General features: G+C 40.3%; 1 protein-coding gene across 9 annotated transcripts in view; it reads right to left on the bottom strand.

The window, feature by feature from the left end:
• TIAM2 (TIAM Rac1 associated GEF 2) overlaps positions 1-27,386 on the bottom strand; it is a 191,849-nt gene that overhangs the window by 20,685 nt on the left and 143,778 nt on the right. For all 9 annotated transcript variants that reach the window (XM_063390157.1, XM_063390154.1, XM_063390155.1 and 6 more), the window contains one exon: positions 10,388-10,491. In XM_063390157.1, the coding sequence (XP_063246227.1) occupies positions 10,388-10,491 (104 nt within the window). The remainder of the gene's footprint in view (positions 1-10,387; positions 10,492-27,386) is intronic.

Below are 27,386 nucleotides of genomic sequence, written 5' to 3'. Positions count from 1 at the left end.
GAAACAACATGCTGCTGATAAGACATGCAGAACACATCATGGCAGCAGGAACTTAGCGGATGGACTGTGCCCTTTCTTTCACTTGGAGACATATCAGGGTCACTGGGGGAGAACACTAAACAGAAAATTGAGGAAATGGTCTTGAAGGAGCAAGAGAGGATTTGTCTGCTCCCTAACATTTCATTTTCAAGTGGATGTACAGTCTGGTTTAAAGATCCAAATTCATAAATTACTGTGCAGCATGTACATAGCTACTGTTCTTATCCACCATTAGTGGTTGCCTCTGCAGTAGTCCACAGATCCTAGGGATCCACAGACCAAGTCTGAAGATAAGAAACAAAATCAAATAAGTAGTTTGTGGAAATTAAAAGTTTACAGTGCTGCATATGGCATTTTAAAAATAACACAGGCAAGGTCACCAGATCCACATATATTAAGAGTATAACTATACTTTCTGGAGAGCTACTGTTTCTTTGTTTCCTATCTGCATTAGTCCTGGCACTTTCAAGCTCTGTTTTTCTAATAGATACATGTAAAAACACAGCTCATCCACTGGGACCGAGAGAAAAAAAAAAAAGGTTGCTAAATTTCAGGTCCAAGCAATATCGTCAATCTTGATGAAAAACAATGACAAGCCTTTTTAATTCCATATTAGGAAGTTATTCTTCCCCAGATTTGCTAATTAAGCCTGCATTATTAGCTAGCCATATGCCAGCTAAAATATGTTACCAATTAACAGCTTTTATTGAATGTGTATTCATTAGAAAAAAGACAATTATGTTTCAGTAATCTTTCCATCTCCTATTGAGGGACTTGTACTAATCAAAAAGGGGAACATAAACTAAAGCAAAGCAAATGAATGAATGCTTTTCATTTAGCCTTTCCTTTTCTCTAGAAGCACACAAGCAGCACTCAAGCACTTTTCAAAAACAAGTGAAATAATCCATCACTGTGAAATATTTTTAAGATCACTGGAAAAATGACATAGCCCTGTTGTTTGTTCCTGTGTACTTTGAATAACACACATTCCCTTCACCGACATCTGTTTTTCATCTTTCCATTTCAGTGGCACCAGCCTTGATAGTTACCATAACACTGACATCCTTCATAATACAGGCTTCCCTCTATTGTCCTGATACGTGTAGGTGTGCTTATCTGCATCCAGTTCATTTCCCATCCTGCTTTTGCCCTTAATGCATGAAGGTAAAAGGCTAATTTTGCTCCGTCAGTGTACACTTTGAATGAAAGGAAACAGTAGCTTGCCTGCAGGACTGTCCGGAGCACTTCTGGGCTAGTTTGTAACATCAGTCTGGACCACTGGTGACACAGAAGCATAATTCATATAGACAACAGACATATGTAGACACACAGACATATATATAAAAAAATATACATGTACTTACGTACCTGCACTTACAGGAGCTCTGCAATGTTAGTGGTCTCTAAGCATTATAAGCCCAGGATTAATACAGCTCGTCTCCAGACCTCCACACTGATCTAGAGGGAGTCTGTTTTTTACTTTTTATAACTGTGGGTGGATAATTTTTCTGCATATTTTCCTGTCATGCTTATTATACTAATAACATGGTTTTAAAATGCCGTCAAAATGTATTTTCAAAGCATAATTGACCACAGTAAAGACACTTGCATTAATTCCAGTGATAAAAAAAATCAGTTAGCGTTCCAAGTGTTTAAAATGAATTCTTGGTTTTATGTCTAATTTCAAGCTTCTTAAGTATTGTTTGTAACATTGTCATTCAAAGTGTTTTGTGCTGAATGCAAAAAGTTTTTTCAAGTACTGAATTAGAAACTATAGCAACCACTGAGACATTATCTTTGCAGTTGCATTCATGTTTCACAATATAGTTTCGCAGTGTGCCACCTTTGGAGGCAGAGAAGGCAACTTGTATCTGTTCTCGTTAGTAGCCACAATTTTGCATTCCAAATGTTAAAAGACACAGTAATTCCCCTGTAAAGACAAATATAGATTCGCTAACTCTACACCAATCTCTCCCCTGGTCTTGGCAAGGCTTTGTTTAAGCACTACAGCAGAATTCTGCTGTCTCAGAAGGAAATAATCACCATGTGAGAGGATGTCTATGTCTGCTCACAATATGTCAACAAGAGACAACAGGTAACAAAACATGAAAATCTGGTGGAACCTCCCAAACTCCCTGGCATCTGACTCAACTGAGCGGGATTTTTTGGGGTTTTTTTTTTTGTTTTGTTTTGTTTTTTGGTTTTTTTTTTTTTTGTTTTTTTTGGTTTTTGGGTTTTTTTTAATTCTTCTGCCTCTTTCATTCTTTCATGTACCTTTTTGTTATCTTCTATTTTGCAGAATTTGCTGCAGGTAGCAGACATTTTTCAGTTTTGGAATTTCAGGTCTACCTTTGTCATCACATGTTCCTGACAGAGAATAAGAATCAAATCCTCACTGAGGTTAATGATGGTATTCAGGATGCAGTATTTATCTGAAACCCTATACTGAAACTTTGTGCAACTTTAAAGTGACTTTGTGTGCTATAGGTGTGACTGCTGTGCGCATCACATACCTTGGCATGCACTAAAATTTGGCTTAGATGCTTTTGCATCGCAAGGAAAAACCACATATGTTACTGTCAGCACTGTAACTGAACAGTATCTCAAAACTGAACAGATTATTTTAGAAAGCAAACAAATCACCAAAACTTCTGCAGCTGGCAGAGAGATTACCAGTTCCCTGGGTCTGTCAGAAGTGTGATTAGATATCTCAGCCTTTCACTGAAAAGAGAAACGCTGCCGTCATATCCTGCACCGCAGGTGACCGGGGTTGCTTTTGGAGGCACAGGGTGATGGGCTCCCAGGCAGCTTCCTGCCCTTCATCGGTGAAGTCACAGGCATCTCCAGAGACACTGCTAACCATATCCTGCTGCAATGATTCAGGGCTGCTGTCATATGCTTCCCTTTTCATCTGCAGGTAAGCCTTATGGATTTTTCCCAGACGACTACAAAGAAAAGCTGTGTTGTAAGTCATCTCCCACTGGCTTCCTTCATTTGCCAGCATCAACACAACACAGTTTCTTTTCCTAATCAAAACCATCTGCATGTTTTACACCAAAAGCTGTCTCAGTACTTTTGAGAGGACGTTTCCTTCAGTTGGAGGAAAGACAACAAATTCGTCCTCCCCCTAAGCCCAAGGCCTCAATGTAATAGCACAAAACAAAGCACCACAAGGTAACACCTCTGTATGCAAGAACTGCACATATTGTGCAAACCCTTCAGTCTTCTTTCCTGCCATTCTTGTGCCTCCCTACCAGTAACTATGCAAGCAGGTCTCCAACTACAGCCTGACCTGGTTACAGGTTCACATTAGATACAGCACTTTCCATGCTCTAAGCCCTGTGATTTTGCAGCTCCATCGCTGTGTTAGCCAAGACTTGCAACTCTTACATTTGAATTTTGGGCCACCCATAGGGGATGCAGAACTGCAGGATCATTTTACACAACAAAGTAAAATCCAAGACTGGGCAGTAGCACTCACTGGTAGATTTACAGTAAGCCTTTTGTAACCTATAGTTACCAGTTCTGGTGCCTTCTCTGAGCAATAGATTTATACACTGAAACCTAGATAGCAAAATTCTTATGAACTTCTAAAGGGCTACAGTTTCACTGATCCCCTTCTCAAAGGCACAGGAATACAGCAGGGGTCCAGCAGTGTCTCCACACTGCTGGAGTCACCAACTCTGGTAGGGTCACCATAGGCTGGGCTATCTGCAAGGGAAGCACAATAATTAGCAGAACTCCCCACAGGCTTGTCATGCTTTCAGTGCAGAACAGTCCCCTCCAGGCACAAATGAATCAAGGAAACCACTGTTGAGAGGCATGCTATTTTCCCATGTTAGTTCTGAGATTCCCTAAATGCATGTCACATCTGGAAGAAAATGACACTTGGATTGCAGAGGTTGTACATGGTTTTGAAAGTACCATGTTGTTAATCCCTCTCCTACAAAGTAAAAAAAAAAGAAAAGACAAAGAATGTTAATTGCAGACTACTCCCCAAGCTTTTGGATGTCATCAACTGCAGAAAAGAAGTTTCCACGATTAAAATAAAGGAAAAATCCTTAATGTCCTATGGATGCTGAGTAAACCTTCAGGCAGGCAGCTCTCCTGGAATTAATGACATGCTGTGCAAGTGGGAACTGCCCGGGTAAGGCAAAACAGAGCTAATGAAAAGCCATCACGACATTCAGCTGGAATTGCCTCCACACAAGAAGTGGGTTTGGGGCTCTGTTGAATTTCTGGTCATTTCTGCTTGGTTTTTTTCTAAATGGAGCTCAACAAGTGGTGTTTACTTGGTTAGTACTAACATTCCCTTTCCAAGATTTTTGATTTTTACAGTCTGCTTAACAAAATTATTTCACATACACTGCTTATATACATGCAGTCAGACTGGTGATCCCATACTCATTCTGAGAGTGATGAGTGTCATCACCAGATCAAAATAAATAAATGAAACATCACATATATATTATATATAATACATATGATCCATAGGATTACATTTACTGACAGCAGCAGTAGAAAGCATTTGGGTGTGTTTTGAATAACAGTGCCCTGAACAACTCCAAAGCACATCTGCTACAGATCACAATGTACAATGTTTTTTAGGTGATAAGTCATAGGAATACATAATTCCTAGCAGCCACGTGCATTCTTCTGGAAGATAAAATACCATTCAAATCTTCCACCAACATTGAACAATTGCATGAATTTTCAGTTGGGATTGGACTGAAAGTATGGGTAATGATTACTACTTTCCACTTTTGCCATTCTATGGCAACTGCCACTGTTGCCTCCTTCCTCTCCCCAAAAATCAAACCATGCTTTTTTTCTTTAACAACTGAACATTCAGACCAGCAATGAGATACATTTTCTCTCATCCATGTTTAACCTAGACTGCAATGTATATTCTACCTAATTTTTACCCTTAAATTATTCTGCATCAGAAGTGTATGGCTGTGGTCATACTACTAATAGAGGGGTTTTGAAATCAGCTTTAGAGATTTTGAAGCAAAATACTAATTTCTTCAACTTGAAGAAACTTGAAAACCACCCCTCCAGTGGTGGCTATGTTGTATATACAAGAGGCCAAAATCACAAAAGGCAGCAAACTCTTTACAATACTCACTGATTTTTGTAACAGAAATAGATGTTTGAAATCAGCTAATAGATAACAGAGTGATTTCCTTTTTGAAATCCCAACGCATGTATTTTGCATCTGTTGAAAGCACTGTTTTGGGAAGCTTCCTAAGGTAGCTGCATGATGTAGAACTTGGATGGGTTTGCTTTCTGACCCAGTCTCTCTATGCATTCACACCTCCTGGGCACCATCAGATATGCAAATGGGCTGCTCAGTTGCACATATCTTTTTGACTGGAAGAGCTACAAAAAAACCCTGAACAGTTGCCCAAGTCAGGCATATGTGCATGTTGGCTCCTTGAGCAGGAAAAGTGGCATTGCATGCAGGGAGACCAAAAACCAGATTTCTCAGCATGGTCCCAGAGTTGCCAACTTCATGGAACTGTACTTCCCACTGCACTGGCAAGTGGAGGAATGACCGCAATTGGCATCACAATAAACAGAACACACAAGCATCAAAAACACTGGAAGGATGATTTGATACTACATAGGAAACTCAAGCATCCAAAAACAAGACTTCTGAAACACACAAGGACATATTTTTTCTACCTTCATTTTGTCCACTTTATCTGTAAAATGAGAATTTCAAGTAGGGCCATCATATTGACCTGGGCCTCATACCCATGCAAAGCTGAAAGGATTTAATAAAAATCCTCCCTCCTGCAGGAGATGCAGATATGTGTTTGCCAAAGGTGTCATGAACTCTGCTGATCAGACTCACCACAAATTCTCATTTCCTTATCAGATGAAGGAAAAGGGAGTATGGTCATTAAACAGGACGGGGGGATTCATCAGTTGAGATAATCTAAAAAAGCTCAAGTTAGGGAAAGTTGTTCTTGGATGTTTAACCATATCTTCTGTTCATTGCATTAAGAATGGTATTCTCAAGGAAACAATAATGGTTTTTGTCTCTGTAGTGTATAGAATTTTTTACTTCTTTTTTATTAAGAGGTGATAGGGATAGATTTGTCCTCATACACACACATTCATGTATGATCAATAACCCCTGCTGAGAGTAAAGTGACTATTTCAAGAGGCAACAGCAAAGGCAATTTCCCCAAGTTGCTATATTCAACTTATTCCCAGGACCAATTTTATTTCATTGTTTGAAAGAAATACAGCAGCATGTCAAAGCCTTACAAAATGAAACCAGTTGGCCATTCTTTAAAAAGCTAATTCTTGTTAACATTCAAAGTTTCTCACACAGCAGCTTCCATTTCTGCACCTGCAATGTTAATTTTTGAAGATGGCACTATAAAACCACTCTGTATTCATTGACTGTATCTATAATGATTAAAACCCATCATACTAGCTATTTTTACTGCGTTTCTTGAGTTTCTTAAAGACCTCTAAGATACAGCTGGGGATATAATGAAATTATGTGAAATGTTTGCAGAGAGTATACCCTAAGGTTTTTTCTTATGATCTGTAAAATACATAAAGTGAAAATACATCTTCCCCTTATCACATATGCATTAATATGAAGTTACTTCTTTATGTCTATTAGAATTTAATAGGATTTCAGAAATGTGTCTCTCTGATGACACTCAAAAGATTCAGTGCAACCAAAAGTCAGACCACAAAGGGTATCTTTCTAGAGACCTTATAATAACAGGTAATTATGTGGTAAAATGTCCCCTTCTAGCTATGTTTCATAAAAGGTTGCTTTTAATACACTGAAAATACAAAGTAAAGATAAGCAAGTTAGTAACAGACTACTAAACCTAATCTTAAAACAAAGAGAGAAAACATTTCTAGCCAATATAGTTTGCAATTAGAAATCACAAGTAGCTAAATGAAAAGTTGCAATTTTTGTTCATTCAGCTTCATGCTACTTTGATTCTTGGCAACTGCCAACATACCAGGATTTAAATGAGCACCAGGAGCACAGACAATTAGTTCTCAAAATGATTAAACACAACTAAACTTAATTACACTGACAGGCATGCTCAATTCCCAGATTTTCTGAGGTCACATATTCTCCTGTCAACAGAACATCTACGTACTCCAGAACCAAGACCAAGGACAACATGCTGTTGCCACATGAACTGTATTTTAACACAGTTTGAAAATGTCCTGCAGCACAATGTGTTAGAAGTATAATATCTATCCCTGTTAAATAAAATGGAAGACAAGGTTAAATGTATTAAAGTACAAATGGGATATCCCAGAGAAGACAGAGCTGTCAGAACTAAGGTGCATCTGGAATGAATGGTTCTTGATATCTATGTATTTTTAATAATATTTTATAACTTAAGGAACAGCTTCCATTTCCAGAATGATACTAGCCTCTCTTACCCTCCTAAATGCATTCATTTCTCAGTCTACAAAAAAAAAAAAAGAAATCCATGAATGACTGACTACATGAAGGCATGTTTGAATGTAGTACACATGCAACAAAAGACTTATTTCTTTGAGATTACAAGGCACTTCTGAAATGCCTCACTGTACTTTCAGTTAAGATGATGCCTAACCTTAGGTATGAGATGAAGAAAATAGTAAAAAACAGACACACGAAAATGCTTCAAACAAGAAACACAAAATCCAGAAATCAGACATGCAACCATTAAATCCAAAGCTTTAAGACTGTTTGTTATTTACTTACATGTTATGGGACAAAAATCAACCGAACTTCAAAGGAGCCTGCTCCCTCAGAGCCAATCAATCACATCTACAGTTGCTGTCAACTGGAAAATGAGCATCTCTAGCTGTGTCTCCCCTGAAATAATCCCAAACTGCTTGTTGTTCCAGGCTGTGCTCAGCACCACTCAGCACCACCAGCCTCTCTTCCACAGAGCTGTGCTTACAGAGCTCCTCTCCCCCATACTTCTGCAGCATCGCCTACTTGCCTACTGCACTAATGGTGTCCACAGGCGTGGGAGGTCAAGTCAGCACATGCAGGAAACAGAAGGCAAAGGGGAAAAAAAAAATCCACAACCCCAGATCCAGATGCTATGCCTTTCAAGGCTGCACAATTTCCTCAAACTAGCTTTTATTAGCAATAGTTATTGTTCATCTGGTGAGCAGTCCCAAATCCCAGCTATAAAAACAGAAATCATTTTAATTGCTGTTATACATAATCACCAAAAGCACATACAATATACACCACCTGAACTTAACTGTTAGGTTTGGGTTTTCTTTACTTCTACATCTATTGGAGATATCAAAAGGGTCAGACAAAAAGCTCTGACGGTAATAGGCACTCTCCAACAGAAAGACAGCAATCAATTACAAACCATTTGCAGAAATTGCAGAGCTGTCACAGACTCATTTACAGCTGCAGTCCAAGTCAGACTGCCCCTGATTGCCAGGCTGTTTTCCACCCTTGTACCTACAAAACCAGGACAGCCTCAGATAATTTTTAAAAATGATGCTAGCAGACCTACATGTCAGCACAAGAAGTGAACTGCAATACAAAATGGGCAATTACTTCAGCAAATCATGCAAAAGCCCTAATAATGCTGAATGCTGAATCTGACAAATTTGAGGCTGCAGGAAGGGCAGAGAACAGACCTGTCCATTTCCCCCTCTTTTTTGAGCTTTAATTGCAGCATGTAATTTAGACCATTGAAGAAAATTTAGTGCATTAAAAGCAACAACTAGTGTACATCAATTGTTCTCTGTGCATTTAAATCCTCAGAACTCTCCCTAATTTTCTGGCACCTGGTGTATTTGACACAGGCGATCAGGATTGGCTTTGTTCTTCTGCTAAAGCAAAGCTGATGCCCCAGAATCTCCTCCCCTTCAGCAGGACAGGTTGTCAGCATCCATGTCCACACAGTGCATGGGGAACACCACATACTCCGGTGAGCAGAGCACCCCAAGGCACTCAGGGGAGCCTGGCCTGGTGCAAACAGCCATCAAAGCATCCTAAGCCTTGGGGTCAGTGCTCCCACAAAGATCCCCACCCCTAAGCCAAGCAGAAGTCTTGAAACAGCAGAGCAGAGAAATCCACAATACTCCTTTCAAAGGAACAATGTGTCCTAAGGGAAGAAAATCCAGTTTGTTTTTGTCTGGATGCAAAGATTTTGGGGAGGCATAAGCAATCTTTACACAGGATACAGTTCATCTCTGTGGGAATCCCCTTGTGCAGCAGGAGATGGGCTGAAGACCCACAATCACTGGGCTTCTCCTTATTCTCTAGGGAAAGGGCATAAAATCATCTATGTAAGACTGAAGTAGGTTACAAAGTAATTAATAAAGTTTAACAGCTCCTCTCAGTAGGTATGGATAGAGGCACAATGTATCTTCCCTATTACAGTCTTCTGAGTTTTTACATTCTGTCTCGTCTCCACCAATTTTTCATACAACCTAGCACAAGATAGTAATATATTCCAAACCATAAAAACTCTAACATCATTCCTGTTATGCAAGAGTGCTAACACAAGTGTTATCACAAATTTGCTTGAAGATACAACCAACTCAGCGACAGAATTTAAAAACATATTTCCGCTGTCAGAATGGCAATGCCAGGTAAAATCACAGCCACCAACACAAAAACACTACCCACACTTGTAGTTGGGAGGTTCAAAACAAGGTGCACTTGAATCGGACACAGGTTACAATTTGCCTGATTCAGAGCAAAATGGGCAAAAAGCTGCTCTTCGGAGACCAGTGCATTTGAAGGTGGGCACTAGTTCTGGGCATTCCTGCCTCAGCCCCCGAACTCCAGGCTGAGAGAAGGAAGACCACTAGTCCAGCCAAGTCAAACAGAAACTGCAGACACATAAAGGGTCTCCAAATTAGAGAGCAGCAGTCACTGTCTCTCAAACACTGCACCTCTCCAAGGCTGTAGCCCAGTTTAAAATGACTGACATAGCATTGCTATGGTCACTGCAATATTAACAGCAAGCCCTGGAAATATCAGCAAAAAGAGAAGACAAAACAAACTGAATCCATTAGAAAGCTGTAGCAGCTTTACTGTTCTTTGCAGGAATTGGGTTCAAGCCACAGAGGAAAATGAATTTGACAAGTCTCCACCTGCTTGCTATTTGCCCCCATCACACTGCTCCTGCAGATGCAGCAGCTATGCTGTAGATGCTGACCTGTCAGGGTGACCTCAAGATACTAAAACACCAAGAACAGCTAATATGCACATAATTTTTTTTCAAATTAATGCCATATGATAAACTCCTTCCAACAAAATGCAGAGCATTAATGCTACAATGCCTTTTGGTTCACAGGATTGTTGTGTCAAGCGTTTTCTTACCCTGAAGGGTGGATCAGTCTTCTCCCTGGGTGGCACTTGGTCCAGAGTGCCATCAGTACTGCTCCTTTTCAAACTGGATGTGACGTCAGGCACATTACTGAAGTCTGCATTTGAAATAAAACACATAAATAAATTAGAGGCTTATAGGACAGAAAGAGGAAAAGTATTTGCTCATACCTGCCAACACTTTCAGTGTCAATTACACCAGCAGGAGAGAATCACAGAATCAATTAGGCTGGAAAAAACCTCTGGGACCACTGAGTCCAACTTATGACCTAACACCAACATGTCAACTAGACCAGGACACCAAGTGCCATGTCCAGAAGAAATACAAAATTTGCAACCATCTCCATCCCTCAGAAAACAGTTGGAGAGGTCAAAGAAAGGAGCAACTAAGCCTTGAAACTCTGCTTTCCAAACAGCAGCTGGACATCAGAGACTGTCTGAAGCAATGTGCATATCTGATCTACCAAAATAAACCTAACACTCTTGCTAACAGCATGCTTTTGAAGGCAGCACTATCTTTAATCAGCACACTCTGTGCTGAGACAACCAGTGAAGATTATTAAATGCACTCAGCAGTTCTCCTTGGATGAACACACCATTGTTTGACATGACTTAGTCCTGAATCCTTTAAAGATTTAAGAAGAGAAGAGAATTTTGCCCTGGAACAAACACCATAATTCATAATACAGACAAAATCCCTTCTTCTTGCAAATAGTTTACCGATTTTCTCAAGTTTGGAGTCATCTACACAGTAGCTGGCACAATGCAAAAACCAGAGGCAGCACTGCCCTGCTCTACTTACTGACATACTGTAGCCTTCAGTAACATTTACATTTAAACTCAACAGCTATCCAACAATGCTGAGCGTTCATATAAAAATGATGTTCTTTCTCTTTATATTTCCTCAATTGGCTGCTGAAAATCTGCAGAGCTGTTCACATGGAAATTCTAATTAAAAAACCTAGAAGTGAAGAAGCGATTTTTGATCTACAGTATTATCAATCTACCTAGCTGAAAATTATAAAGCAACCACCAAATTAAAAAAAAAAAAAGAAAGGAAAGAAAAGAGAAGAGAAGAGAAGAGAAGAGAAGAGAAGAGAAGAGAAGAGAAGAGAAGAGAAGAGAAGAGAAGAGAAGAGAAGAGAAGAGAAGAGAAGAGAAGAGAAGAGAAGAGAAGAGAAGAGAAGAGAAGAGAAGAGAAGAGAAGAGAAGAGAAGAGAAGAGAAGAGAAGAGAAGAGAAGAGAAGAGAAGAGAAGAGAAGAGAAGAGAAGAGAAGAGAAGAGAAGAGAAGAGAAGAGAAGAGAAGAGAAGAGAAGAGAAGAGAAGAGAAGAGAAGAGAAGAGAAGAGAAGAGAAGAGAAGAGAAGAGAAGAGAAGAGAAGAGAAGAGAAGAGAAGAGAAGAGAAGAGAAGAGAAGAGAAGAGAAAGGATTTTCAGCAACCTCAGAAGGTGAAACTAATAAAATAAAGGGGGGTTCAAATTTGCTGCTTTGTTTCCTAGCCTTTAAGCCTCCAGAGTATAATTCACACCACATTACCACATTTTCAAACTCTTTCTCAACACCTACAAATGCTGGATATTTTTAAGTAAAAGGTAAGATTCTTATTTAATCGCTGACACCAGCGACTGAAATGGTAATTAAAATAAATACCACCCATCCTGCAATAAAATCATGACAGCCTGCAATAAAGAAATTGGGAAGGACAACAGATTTTAGCTGCCTGGGTGTTGCTGTTGTCCTGTCCATGCAGAGCAGGACCAGCTCCTCTCAGAAAGAATTGGACCAACATGGGCTGAAGTAGAGAGAAAAATGGGAATTTTTAGGCCCAAAAGAGCACCTTGCAGCCCACAAGGAGCCTTCCTATTAAGACAAAACATGGCTACAGACTCCAGAGGCAAGTCCAGAGAAAGACATGCAAATAACTCAGCACGATGTCAACTTGGGTTTTTCTGTGTGTTATTAAAGTGCTCAGGTCAAGCTTAACATCGAGGCTGACATTTTCCGCCCACATGCCAAGGACTTCACCACTTTCTCATTTCCCTATCCTTGCAGAAACAAGGGTCTCATCACTTTTCTCCCCTTGTGTTTTTTCACCTTCTCCTCCCCAGGGTCAGATGGAGCTCCTGATATGTAAGAGCCTCTGTAACTTAGCAATAGTTATTATTTCTCTGTAAGTTATGCAATAGCCCAAGAGTTATCACTTTTATAGAAAAAAAAACACATTTTATATAACTCCACTCCAGCCATCCATCGTCTTTAAGATCTTAAGAAAGAGTCTCTCCTGTCTATTTATTTTATTATGTTTTTACCTCTCTTCCTCCACCACTGAATAAATTTCTCCTTTCCTCTGGACTTTTGAAGTAATTTTGAGGCTCTCTTCTGTATATGAGTACACATTAATGCCTATTGACTTCCACCATTGTCAGCTCCTGGGTGAGCCAACTCCTAAAACTTAAATTGACTTTTAACAACATTTTCTTCAGGGTAAGGTAATGCCAAGGATATTATTTCCTATTGTTTCCCAGTTGAGCTCTTTTTACTTGCCCTCTGGGTTTTAATGTTTTTCTCCCCTCCAAACAGCATGTAACTGAGATACATTTTGCAATGGCATAAAGGATCTAGAGTTTGATCTCAGGTAGCTAGCTAGTGAGAAAAAAACCCCTATTTCCCTGATTTTACAAAGAGACCATTAAACATATTTGTCCTTTACAAAGCAGTAAAACTAACTTACACCAGCAATTACAAGAGAGCATAAATGTGGGAAGAGGAAAATAGGGTAAAACAATCAGCAAACAACAGAAAAAATCAGGATAACAACACTCAAAGTAGGTAAATAGAATATTGTATTGCTTTTTCCAGCTGACCCAATCTTTTCCTGCCTTCACCCGCATTTTGTTTTACCTTTCTACTCTACAGGACTGTCAGAGTTAGGTCCATATAGTCTTGCCCATTTTTATAGCATTTGCTATTGGCAGAATGAGTTGCTGACGATGGAAAAGCAAGAGCAAATGTTATTTTAAATAGCAAAACCTAAAAAAAGTTACACGGAAAGAATCCAAGGTGAAAAAAGACATCCTACTGCAGCCTGCATTGTATGCAGAACTAACATGGGAAGGGAAGGAAGGATGTATGGGTTGTTGATCAGTTTAGCATCCACATCCTGTCTCCTCTTCCTTCTTTTGCTGTGAAAGGGGACTTCCTTTGGATCTGCTCCTACAGACTATTCCCAAAAAGCATAGAAACACCAATATCAGCTGCATAGCTCAACCCACCACTCCCCTACCCCCCAAAAAAACCCAAAAAAGGTAGTATTACCCTAGAGAATAGGTAATCACAAATGCAAAGCTTATGGACATGAACGCAGCAAAAAGTTCAATACTGAAATTCTTTCTACTTCCAGTGATAAGTGGAAGGGGACTAGCAAATTCAAACCCTACAAAACGTATTTTCTTTAAACATTCAAATTTGGATTTAGCTCTACAATAGAATTCATTTTATCAAAGATGTTCACAAATAGTAATGTGAAAGTGCTCTCTTACAGGCTGGGTAACCACTATTCTTTCAGGTAAAACTAGCAATAAAACTGTACAGAGTATGCACAAAATTAAAAAAGATGCTATCATTGTACAAGTTCAAATTTGTTCCAGTATATAATATTTTGGTTCTTTGCTGGCCATGAGGATGGAAAAGTATTCAAGGAGATACATGTTCCTAAAAACTGTTGAAACTGAAGGTCAAACCAGCACTTCCAGGCTTTTTAAAATCATTATTAAAAAACAACAACAACAAAACAAAAAAAACTCTGAGTTACTAGAGTTATGTTTCTCTCTACTTTAAGAAAACACAGAATGCTTCACTGAAAACATTGCCTGAGAGGCTTGCCAGCATAGTAAATGGTGAGTCTATCATGGCTAAATCTGCCCATACAGCTCCATTACAGTAGTACATTTGATTTATTCTACTGACATGGTTGTGATAAAACTGTCTGGAAGAAAAATGGGACTGATAATAATGAGTTAAACAAAACATGGTTTAAATTGTTTAACATATTTTTTCCTCTGCTGCAGTACACCTCTCTGTCCTGTTTACATACACGCTCATGCTTGGTGAGTTGAAATGTTTATCCCTTCCAGCTGGGATACAGGAACCTCTGAAGAAGATTTTTTTTTCAGTCTAGCAAACAGGAGTGCCTCAAAAAAAGAAAACACAAAATCAGCATGGTGGGTTGACCCTAGCAGGAGACCAAGTGTCCACCAAAGCAGCTCAATCACCCCCCTCCTCAGCTGAGCAGGGGAGAGAAATACTATGAAAGGGTCATGGGTGGAGATAGGCACAGGGAGAGATCATTCACCGGTCACCGTCACAGGCAAAACTGACTCAACTTGGGAAAAGCGGTTTAATTTAGTACTAATCAAATCAGAGTAGGATAATGAGAAATAAACCCAAACCTTAAAAACACCTTGTCCCCACTCCTCTCTTCTTCCCAGACTTTATTCCTGATTTTCTCTCCCTCCTTCCCCAGAGCAGCACAGGGCATCAGGGAACACAGGATTGTGGTCAGTTCCTCACACATTGTCTCTGCCACTCTTTCCTCCTCATGGGGAGCACTCCTCACACTCTTGCCCTGCTCCAGCATGGAGACTCTCCCATGGGAGACAGTCCTTGAACTTCTCCAGCATGACTCCACCCACAGGCTGCAGTTCTTCACAAACTGCTCCAGTGTCACAAATCTGGCCAGCAAATCTGCTCCAGTGTGAGCTTCCCATGGGCTCACAGTCTCCTTCCTGCATCCATCTGCTCTGGTGTGGGTCTTCTCTGCTCTCCTATGGATCTCCCTGGGCTGCAGTAGAACAGCTGCCTCACCATGGTCTGCACCAAGGGCTACAAGGTCTGCTCCAGCACCCAGAGCACATCCCAGCCTTTCCTTCTTCACTGACCTTGGTGTCTGCAGAATTATTTTTCTTGGATACTCTCACTCCTCCCTTCAGCTGCAAGCATGTAGATTTTTTTCCTTTCTTGAATATTTATCCCAGAAGAGCTACCACCATTCCTGATGGATTCAGCCTTCGCCAGAGGTGAGTCTGTACTGGAGCCAGCTTGCACTGGGAAGCATCTAGAAGCTTCTCACAGAAGCCACCTCTGTAGCCCCCTGCTACCAAAAACTTGCCACACAAACCAATACAATCACCATGTTGCGAAGAAGAAGAGTAGCAACAGCAGATGAATGCTAGAAATGCCAGAAAAGCACAGGGGGAAAGAGTACCTCTATGTGAAGAGCTTAAACTACATCACATGAAATGCATACTAAACATTTTTCTTGGTTTCTAGCAAAGAACCACCAAATACTAAGAACAGACTCATCATCTTTAGCTACCAACAGCATCACCATCACTCATTACTCCTGCAAAGTTGTGTCTTGCTGGCAGGCAGGTAAGTGACTGGATCATTCAAGAGAAGTTATAGTGTAACCACTAAAAACTGAGAGAAAACACTTCTTAAGTCATGTTCCTCACTGCTCAACATTCAATTAAAAACAGGCACAGAGCACACAGATGGGACAGTTGGTTTGGAAAACAAACACATGCAGCATATCCAAGACCTCTGTGTGCCTACGGGAATGTTTCTTCCCATGTTGATGCAGTGATACACATAGAAGTGGCGAATGTCGAAGTTATTCATGTGTTTGTGAGCAGTGAGGTACAATGGAAACTCATCATCTAGCAGATGTGTGAGACAATAATAATCTCTGCTGCAATCCCAGCCAAGAATCCAAAGGAAATCAACTGGAAAACATCAACATCGACCATCCGGCAATTCATTTACCATAAAGAAGCCATCAGCAAACGCAAATGTCACTTATCTCTCTTCTTCTGTTTAATTAACGAAGAAGCCTTAATTACTTTCAAGTCAGAGATGCTCTTACCAGTTTAGCTGCTCACTGCAAAGGCAAAATCATCATGAGGAGAGAGTAGGAACTGAGGATCCTGTTTCTTTATTCATAGCTCTCTTTCCATAATGCATCAGGACTTGTTCCATTTCAGACTGCTCTCACTGATTTTAAAAAACGCCAAATAACCATCACAAGCACGTCAAGTGTTATCAAATGTCAAGGACTGTGTAGGTGGTGTAACCACCTCTTTTCTCAAACTATGGCAAGAAGGAGTGTTTCCACCTGCCACTCCAAAGAAAATGATAAATTGAATAAAAATTCCTTCTACATCTACATGAGAAGACAACACAGAAAAATTAAATTTACTCAACCTCTTACTCGAAGACAAACTAAGAACACTGCAGGGCATCATTTTCAGATCTGTGAGGAGCAGCAGCTCTGTGCACTCCTTGATAACTATCCTCAGCTGTACAAGAGAGAGCACAAGAGAGATAAAGTCACTTGTTTTAATGGAATCAGGCAAGGAAACTGCACCCAGGCGTGTCTCAGCTAAGGTAAGATGCTTGATTAACAGTCAGCAGCTGTGAGTCTTTCCTGGTATCCCTGACTTCACCTGACCCACTTACCACATCACCAAGCATTCACTACAACAAACAGATTCTGACTCTAAAGGCCATGGTAAAGCCAGTCAGTCCCATAGGGCTTGGCTGAACCAAACTGAAATACATCTGAATTCAACAAGGCTTAGTATGGCAGGACAACAACTAAGGATCAGAAAATGACCATTTCTGAGGTGGGTGCAAGCCATGCTGCACTCAAGCAGCTGAGCAGAGGACTAAACTTTAGCTCTCAACATATAAAATCTGGCATATGAAATTGAAACTCAGGAGCAAGGATTTTAATGAATTATTCAACTGATGATGGGGAAAAGAGGATGAGGCTATACAGCTGGTGAATAACATCCAATTGCTATTTAAAGAAAGAATGAGAATGCTGGAGTAATCTAATTTTGGAAAATACAGATCTATAACCTATGCAGTAACCTTAGGCTTTCACAATAAATTCAAGGAAAGAAAAATCAGAAATGTGAAGATACATGGCATATAACATATATACATTATGGGTAAGCAGGTTGTGTCAAACTAATCTGATATCTGCCTTTAATAAAATATTTTTTAAAGACAAAAATATAGGATAAAAACAACCTTCTGTAAACTTAGTTTAAAAAAAAATAAACAAGAAACTTTTATAATATCTCAAGGGAAACTGTTAGCCAAAATGAAAAGGATAGGAATTAAAACAAGACAGAACTGGCTACCAGGTAAGATAACAATATATTTGTGTGAATTAACTCCTAGGCCTGGGAAAGGCTAGATTGTAGATTTTGTCCAAGGTGGGTTTGGGGACTAATTTTATTTGATATTTTCATTATTTGTCTCAGCAAAGAAAGTACAATACTAAGTACTCCAATTAAATACTCAAATAATTCAAAATTAATACAAAGCATTAATTAGGAGCATGACTAGAGATGCATAAAGGAGATGTGGATGACCTTGAAGATGAAGGCACAGTCCTAGAATGAAATCACATGGAAGAGAGTTTCAGGGATCTGTAAGAATCATTGCTTCTATAACTCATAAATTGGAAACATGAAAGAAGAATGTCAGGTATGGAGAAGGGGTTGAAAACATGTAGTTGTGAGCTACTTAAGCAATGGCCAAGGCCCGCAGATACTGATCAGTCATTACTCTGAGCAGGAATATGTCTGTGCTGGCAACTAGAAGACTGGCTTTCAACCATCACACAAATAAATTTTGGGAACAGATTTACCTAGGCACCAAGAAAGCAAACAATCTATTTTAAAATGGAATAGGATAAATGGATCAATAGGGTTGTCCAAAGCCACAACAAACAGAGGATTGGACATGCTGAGTCTGGAAATTCCTTCCCATCCTGGGTTTGTCTATCACCAGCATAGCACAAATACTACACAGATACATACACACATAATACAGGTATACAGAGGTTAAAATAGCCAGAAGCTTCTGTCTCTTCAGTAGAGCACAAGAAATACTTCAAGTTTCATTAATACTGGTGCTTAAAGATCTGGCAAAGAATGTTTATGACTACAAGAACATTTATATCACAAGTGCACGTGAGTCATGAGCCCCAACAATTGTCCTATCCCAGCTTCTTGCATCAGCTCGGATGTTCATTAACAACTCCACTGTAATAAACTCATCATTTTCTTGTTGTTCTCTGGCACTTGAAAGGGAAAGAGGACTCTCACTTCCTGTCCTCTCTGCTGCAGTTTTCAATCTGCAGTAATTAGATGCTGTAGATATACTGGCACTCAAGAAGTTATCATGGGCTTGGCCTGGTCTGTAAAAGACTGATACCCTGACCTGAGATCAGAGCAACTGACAGCATTTTTTAAACACTGGTAATCACTTGTCCAGTGAATTCAGACAGATGATGCAAAACAGCAATAAAGTGGGTATCAACTTGCTTCTGAGAATAGTAACATGAATTTTAGCTTGAAAAAAAAAATAGGATCCACAACTGTAAAGGATTGCAGGAGGTCCAGACTGTCCACTAGGAAAGAATGTATTCAATATTTTCACTAATTCCCAAATGTTCTAGAAACTGCCAATAAAAACACAATACAGCTGATCTGCAGCATCTAGGATATTCTCCCACTCCCTGTTACAGAGAGTTTCCATAATTGACTGTATGGTTTATCTGGAAATTAGATATTACATTTGGTTAATAAAGTTAAGCCAGATGTTTGGAAAGCTGCATTTTTCATTGTTGTGCAAATTCTCCAGACTGATCAGTTAATTATGATAAGCTTACAGTCCTCATGTTCTTCTAGCCAATGTTACTAGCAAGAGAAAAGTAAACTTCCAAGAGAAGACAACAAATATTTCCAAAATCCCTGGTGCAAATAATACCAAAGCCTGAGCCAATTCTCAGAAAGGAACAAAGCTTTGGTGGTCTTCATGCCTTCAGACTTACTGAAAACTGGGGAGCGGTAGGTGACCCATTCCAGGACTGCCTGGAGAAGAGAAATATCAGCATAATGAGCTCTAAAAATGCTCCCTCAGAGACCAGCACTCATAACTTCAGTTAAACAGTTCAGCCTGGCAGGTAGCATGCGTGTGCTTATTTGTTTTGGTGTTATACAACCAAATACATTTCAGGTTTTCAACAGCATATTTCATCTTTTGTAATCAAGTTGAAAAAATAGATCTGTAAGCATTTCCTTCTGTATCCTTTTCCTTTCTGAAAAACTTGAAGAAATATCTTTCAAAAAGTAACACTTGATCCAAAGGAATTTATTGAATGCTTTCAAGAGACATTCTCACAATCTCATTTAAAGAAGGCATCCAAGTTTCACCAGAGAGATGAAGGGTTCTGGGTTCACTAGTTCACCTATGAATAACTCATGTGTCTTGCTCATGTGAGGATAAGTCTTTTCAGTTCTTTGGCTGATGTTATCCCCCAGGAAGAGCACGGAAGGGGCACCCACCAGCTGGTATATATGACAGAGCCCACACAATCTCTATAGCCCTTTAGATTTTTCTCTAGGTTGCTAAGAACACAATAACTATGGTTCTATTCTTCCTAACTATAGGAAGAAGAAAAGCAGTAGAAGATTCCATGGAAGATTAATTAACTGTCCCACAATGGCCATTTGCAATTGCTAGTAAATTTGCAATTTCTAGTAAAATTGCTAGTAAAAGTGAGGAGGGTCTAGAAGATGAATTTGTGTGGGTACACTTAGGTAAATTTAGTGAAGATGGGATACAAGAGGACACTGGAGTTTCTGCACCAGGGTTTCCATCATGAAGGCCCACATCTGGGTAAACATCAAGAGGTGTTTGGAAACAGAATTCTTCAAGGCCTTCAAATAAAATCAGGTTTTTTTTTCTCTAAACAATCTTTGGCCATTGAAAGATTATTAGAAATTTGGTGGTAAGTCAACTGAGGAAAAATTCAAAGACCATGACATAAGAATGGTCCGGCCTGAGTAATAAGTGGAGATCTCATTTCCACCTAGGAAAAGTGGACTGAAAGGTCCTGCTTTACTATTAACTATTTCCTCTGCATGTCATAGTAGCAAATAAATAAATCAGGTTTTTGCATACTTACATCCTACTAGTACAAGTCTCAACATATGAAAAATGGCTGCTACACACTGAGCTTATTCATGAGCAGTTTTTATGGTCACATTTGATTTCTAGGCTGAAAACTGTCTCTAGGTAACTTCTGCATCAAGAAAACAGATATTTAAGAGAAGGTAGGTAGATTGCAGCCACAGATGAGAAATGTCCATTGAAATACACCATATTCTCTACCACTTCAAGCTGAAAGCCAAGGAAATTTGGTTCACTTTTTATCTTCGTTGAGGTTCTCTATGGATTTGGTCAAGACACTGAGGTACCATGGACCTCAAGTGCAGATTTTTATTAATCTCCAAGTAAGTGAGTGTTCTTGTTAGCTCAGTTCATGGAATCTGTGTAAGTTTATAACTATTAGAAAGTCCCAGTCCATTTTTTCCCCACAGCTGCTACTCACAGTGTTCACTCCAATGCTGGAGTAAATCCAAATTTAGTTGCAGGCAGTAATTGTGGTTGCTTAACTGTGCAGTGCTTTACAGCTTTCATGCTGTTTTAACCAACAGTTAAGAAAATAGTGAAACACTAAATTTATTATCAATTCAAAACCACCTTCCTATTTTTGCCGAGGAAATTTTCAAGTTCTTCTGAAAGCTTTTAAACTAACTTCAGATAACAGCTAGCTCAAATTCTCATTGCTAAATTATCGTGACTTGAATCTATTAGTAAAAGTAACTTCAGTCTCTAGAAAACTGAACATGCTAGAAAAACACAAATAAAATTAACTGAATTTAGTAATTCAAAAATTATTAAATCTCTGTAAGATATTTTGCCTTTTATCACTTTTTGGTGGTCTGGATGTTTTGTGACCTATTTTGGGACTGGCTAGAAGGTATAATCTCAGGTTAGCTTCAAGGCTGCAACAACTGACTCCTTGGTGTAGCTGGACACTCATTCAGGAATCCTTTCCATACTTTAAAATCTAGAAAGAATATTAACATACAGCTGTCATAACATCAGATTTCCTAGGCAGGATTCTTGAACACAGAACTACTAGAGGGCTGTCACTAACTAGACTAATTTTTACCAAACAAGACATGCAATTACAGACCAGCCAAGAAGATTCCCTTCATGGCCCCTCTCATCCACATGTTTTGGCATAAGGGAGCAAACTATGAAACATCAGAAGGTGCTTTACATGCTTCCAATGTACAATGCAACCAGGCTGCTTCTATTCGCACAGACAAATTCCTACTTCTGGCTAGGATCTGAAATTATCAAGCAGGACAAGTCTTTCTCCGTTGTTCTCACCCTTCAGTGAGGAAAGTGACACTTCTTTTAACGTTCCACATTTTCAAGTATAGAAAAAGGCAGTATGTTCATGCAAATATTCTTGTATCATACAGCTTTCTTAAGACATTTTGGGCGACATGCTGAACAGTGGCTTCACTCCAATCAGCCACCTACTTGTACAAGTTTGACTTTCTATAGGCTGCTTTATGCTCGCTTATATTTTTTTTTTCTAAATATCTACAGAAACATCCATTTTGATGCTGGAGCAGAGTCCTTTAGATTCCTTTGTCCATTAACAGCTCATGGTGAGGCAAAGTCTTTTGACTCATTAGCTCATTCAGTAATCTATAGGCGATACAAATTAGTGACATAATAGGAAATAGCTGCCTGCACATCTGTAGCAATGCCTGATTAGCCCCTGCATCTCAGTGGTGTGTTTCTATACGATTATTTAACATTCTAAACTTCCTCTGCCCAAGTATCTGCCAGCTGGGCAGCTGCTCAGCCTTTTCAGTTTGAAGATTAACACTTCACACCAGCTTCTCTGACTGTTACCTAAATGCACTTGTTTTCTAAGTGCCTAACAAATGCCTTCTTCCATGCAGTCTCACAGAAGGCCCGTGTTAGCCCCAGCTAAAGCATCACCCTTCTATTCCAGTTCAACAGCTGGAGATGTGTGGCTGCAATACAGAGGAGGAAGACACACAAGGGCCCAGGCTGGGTCCTCTACACCACCATCCTCTCTAAGTCAGCAAAGCCTGCAACCCACTGCTGCCATTAGGATTTCCAGGCTACAGCTGCTGGACATGCAGGGATGCTGTCAGGGGTCCCTCTCCTTGTTTTTGCTGCTCCTGCAGGATTGCTCACATGGGAGGCTTTGGCTGCCCTCAGAGGTCACTTGCACTGAGGAGAGCTGGAAAGCAGATGGAGCTAGCCCTGCCCAGGTTCCAAGTATGGCACCTCAGCAGTGCAATTTCTTCTCCTGTTCAGATTTATTGGCACAAAAGTAATGAAAACAGAAAGGGAAAAAGGAGAGGAAAAGTTTCTTAATAGTTTAGCAAGAGTTTGTGGCTAGCTTAGACAGTTCTTATCATTACTCAACCCACCTTACCTCTGTGAAACACAGAACATCTGCTGTTCGATGTGTTTTAAATCATGCCTATGGCACTAGTCTATATGTGGATGTCTCTAACTTTATCATAATTAATAAACCTCCTTGCTATCCATATTGTCACTCTACAGAATTCAGTAGGAAGGGCAATATGATGATTTATGCCTACATATCACTGAGCCAGAAGGTGCAGCTATACAGGGTTTAATGAAGTTTACACCAGGAAAAAAAAACCCAAAAATTTGGCCCACTGACTTCACAGGGATTAAATCATAGCAGCATTTAACAAAGCAGAACAAAATGCTCTTTCAGTAGGAAAGCACAACCAAGAGCATTTTATAGCATAAGCAATCTTATAATTTGGTGCACACACATCTAGCAGAAAGCCAGGACAGTTTGTCAAGTGCCAGCAAGAGCTCATTAAACTGCCATTCTTGGGAAACACTTGTATTGCAAAACATGCTGTAGGCAACAAGTGCTCCAATGGATCTAGCCTCTGAAGAGACAAATGCTTTCTCTGATCTCTACACTGTTACAGCCCCAGGTACTGTCACAGGTCAGACCTGGTCTTTTTCCAGCGATTCACGTGAGTGCAGGACGAAGACACTTGTGCTCACAGCACACACACAGCGTGGAGCAGGAGCCAACCCACCACAGCTGTCCAGGACTACTGTCAACACACAGCCCGCCCCTTGCACTTGCTCTGACGAGCATGTCATATCACATCTATGTGGTTTCCCACTGAATTGGGTAAAAAGTAAGAATTAGAAAGCCCAGTAGAGTCATCTATCTTCAGACAGACAAGCAGTCATGCTGCAGAGACAACTACATGTCTGTGTTACAGAGAGGCTTTCTCAGTATATTTCCTTACACCACACAAAACTGTCAGATACCTGGTATTAGACCCACCAGGCAAGAGGAAGCAATGTGTGCAAATCTGCTCAACTAACAGAGATCAGGGCCCACTATCTAACAGGACTGTGGATATCCTTGGGACTTGAGAAGCTCAGAAGCAATATTGACTTCCTCTGAGCTCAAAGGAATTTCCTGTGAAAGAATAAGAACAGATTTCTTTGATACCTCTCACACAAAGCACAAGGAAGGAGGTGTCCTACAGCACAATTAAGAGAATTTTTTTATATGTTGAAACATCATCTAGGCCAACAAACAGGACCTGATTTGGGCAGAACTAAAGGCAAAAGTTATTTTAGAAATGCTTTTCGGTTAAGTTTTAGTTTTACTTTGGTTTACTGAGTGCTTTCTGCAATACATTAAAGGCATTCACAAAAAAACTATGGGCAAATAGCAAGAAGCAGAGTGGTCTGAGCCAGTGGTCCAGACACAGCCCCCAGCTGCCAGAGCTAGAGGCCACCTTAATGTCAACATCCTCCTAACTTGATCTCTTGTCTTAAGAAGGACACACAGGTCTTTCTGATATTCAGGGTAGGTTGGAGCTGAAAGAGGATATACGGGGTGCACAGTGATGTGCAGAGAGACAGCTGGCAGCAGAGCCAACCTCTGCCTTCCTTTTCCTCCCTCAACTCCGTGGTGCCTGACAAAGCCGAACGGAGCAAAGTTTTCTGGAGAAGCAGTGAGGTGTAATTACACTTTACAGAGGCATCTAGAACACCTCGCAAAATGCATTTGAAACAGGAAGTACCTTGGAATTGAATCCAAATCTGTTGTTATTATTAAGGAGGGGGGTTTAATAATTTAGTCACATAAAAATTAAACTTGTGGCAAACTGATGTGCTTTACTTCTGTGGGTGCTTACTAAAACTAAAATCAGATGCTGCACGTGTCTTGGAAAACAGAAGAGCCACTTTCCATGTGAGGATTTCAACCACTGATGCTCCTCCTGAAGTACTGACACTTTGCAAAAATATCTCAATGTTTAGCAGATAGGAGCAGATCAGTAAGTGCTCCTTTCTAGCCATTTGTCAAAAAGCATGAAGCCTGACTCTCTTCCTCCCTGACTTCAGCTATGCCTTATACAGCACAAAACAGCTTCAGCAGGAGTGACTCAAACCAGCATGTCCCAGACTACACTGCTGCCCAGACACTTGCACTACCAGTGCAAGAGGAAGGAAAGCAGAAAGCAAAACCCTTGCTCCAAAGTGGCTAAAGCAGTACTCTGTGGAAAGCTTAACTGAAAGAGAACTTTCTACCTCTGAAAGTAGCTCTCCTTGCAACCAGCTCTCCTCTGGCACCCGCCTGCTCCCTGCTCCTCCTCCTTACCTGGCTCTGGCCCTTGTCAGAACTCTGCACCCATCAGTTCAGCTCCCTGAGCGTGTGGGGGCTGGGGAGAAAGATTTCTCCTCGATTTGCTGCAGGGGCTGCAGCAAGTGCTGCTGCCAGCACAGGGGTGGGAGGAGTGCTATGGGGCCAGAGGAAGAAGAGGAGGAGCAAGCCTCCTCCTTGTCAGCAGCACCCAAGGCTTCTTCAGTGCTCATGGGACTACGCTTCCAGAAAGACGAGTCAGACAGGAACCCAGACCCTGCACAGAAGGTAAGCACCCTACCCCACAGCTGAGGAGTACAACACGGAGCACAGGAACAATATGCCCAGTTACTTTCCACTTTTTAATTTTCTTCTTGCCTTTTTTTTTAAGTGGTTTCTTTCCCATTTAACTTTCTAACTTTCTAACCTTAAGAGACGAAAGCGTTTCATCATGCAAACTTGTTTGTTAAAGCATTTCCAACCTGCCATCCCCCACCTTTTTTTTTTTTCTTTTTAATCACAGAGTTCTATTTACAAACTAGGGTTGATTTCAACAGTTTCAGCTAACTAAAAACAACAGCTTTTTTTGGCAAAACCACACTTGCTGAGGAAAAAGAAAAACTGCCCAACTCTGGCAGTAACTAACATTCTGCAATAGATTTTCACACCTACTAATGATCCTACCTCCTGCCTCATACCATAAATATGGTATATCTATAGATATACCATAAACCCACACAGTATTGCCCTAAATATAGTTTTCAATTCTTGTACCTTCTGTGTTGTTTATTCCTCAAATATCCATGCCATCTTAAAATGAGGACTTTTTTTCGTTTTTCTCTTTTTTTTTTTTTTCCTTTTTGCTTCACAGCTGTAAGAACTTCAGTCCAATTTCCTCATTTTTTAATTCTACATAAATATTTCTTTAATTTCCTTGGCACTGGAGCTTAGAGCAATTTAGTTGCTCCACATTTATGAGTGCATTTTTTAAAAGTATTTCATCTTATTTCTTTTCCAGGATAAGCTTATTACTCGCCAAGCAGCTAAGCAGCAGGAACATAGTGGTGCCATGTGGGAAATCAAATGATACAACCACAGCAGGTCCAAAATACAGCTACAAGGGTATAACAACCTCTTGGAGAAAATGAATCATTCTCACCAAAAATTCCCTGGGAATAATTTTCAGGAGTGGCAGAATTAGTGGCTTTGGAGAAAGTCAATCACTTCCCTTCTGTACAGTAAAAGATGCCAAGGTTTGCCACGAGGTATAATTGGATATACTCAACACAGCAGAATATGTAGGAAAAGGCATTTATCAGAGTTACGACAAGCAGTTACAAAACCGTAAGCAAATGTGGACAAACTATTACTGTCCAAGTTATATGAAGCCAGCAATTTTAAATTCTGTTTTGCTTTTGGATGGTGGTCATCACCAACCACTAGGCAGGGCATTACTCTGTGACTCAGTGCTGAAAATTTCCATTTTCTAAGCACTTAGTTAATTTTAGCTCATTAATCCTCATAGCACTCTAGACAGACAGGGTAAATTTCTCAAAACAGGGAGGCAACAGCAGAACCATTGAGATTTTTAACTCCTAATATGTACCTTCAGCCAAACTGAGCTTGATTTTTTTTAAAAGTCCCCTTTTCCACCACTAACTGACTTTCAGAGGTGCTACTTCAGAAGAATAGACTCAATATGGACAGGCAAATGTTAGAAATTATTTTTGATAGTTGTGGCCTTAAGAGTGACTCACTCAACTCTACCCAAGTAGACAGAACAGTATTAAACAGGACAACTAGGGCATCAGGCCCAGCCAGAAGGGATTTAGGAAAGACATCTCCTGCTTGAACAACCTGATCTCCTTTTATGACCAAGTGACCCAACCAGTGGATGAGGGAAAGGCTCTGGATATAGCCCACCTGGACTTAAGCCTTTGATACTGTCTCCCACAGAATTCTCATGGAGGAACTGCCAGCCCATGGCTTGGACAAGTGCACTCTTCCCTGGGCAGATGGCTGGGAAGCTGGGCCCAGGGAGTGGTGGGGAGTGGAGTTAAGGCAGCTGTAGGCCAGTCATGGGTAGTGTTACTCTGGGCTCAGTGCTGGGGCCAGTCCTGTCTAATATATTCGTCAATGAGCAGGACAAGGGGATAAAATGACCCATCAGTCTGCAGGTGACACCAAATTGGGTTGGAGTGTTCATCTGCTGGAGAGTAGGAAGGCTCTCCAGAGGGATCTGGACAGGTTGGATCAATGGGCTGAGGCCAGTGATGTGAGGTTCAACAAGGCCAAGTTCTAAGTTCTGCTCTTGGGTCACAACAGCCCCAGGCAGTGCTACAGGCTGGGGAAAGAGT

The sequence above is a fragment of the Prinia subflava genome, chromosome 2, assembly GCF_021018805.1.
Source record: "Prinia subflava isolate CZ2003 ecotype Zambia chromosome 2, Cam_Psub_1.2, whole genome shotgun sequence".
NCBI lineage: Eukaryota > Metazoa > Chordata > Aves > Passeriformes > Cisticolidae > Prinia > Prinia subflava.
Note: the sequence above shows the minus strand (reverse complement) of the source record. Positions and strands in the feature narration are given on the sequence as shown.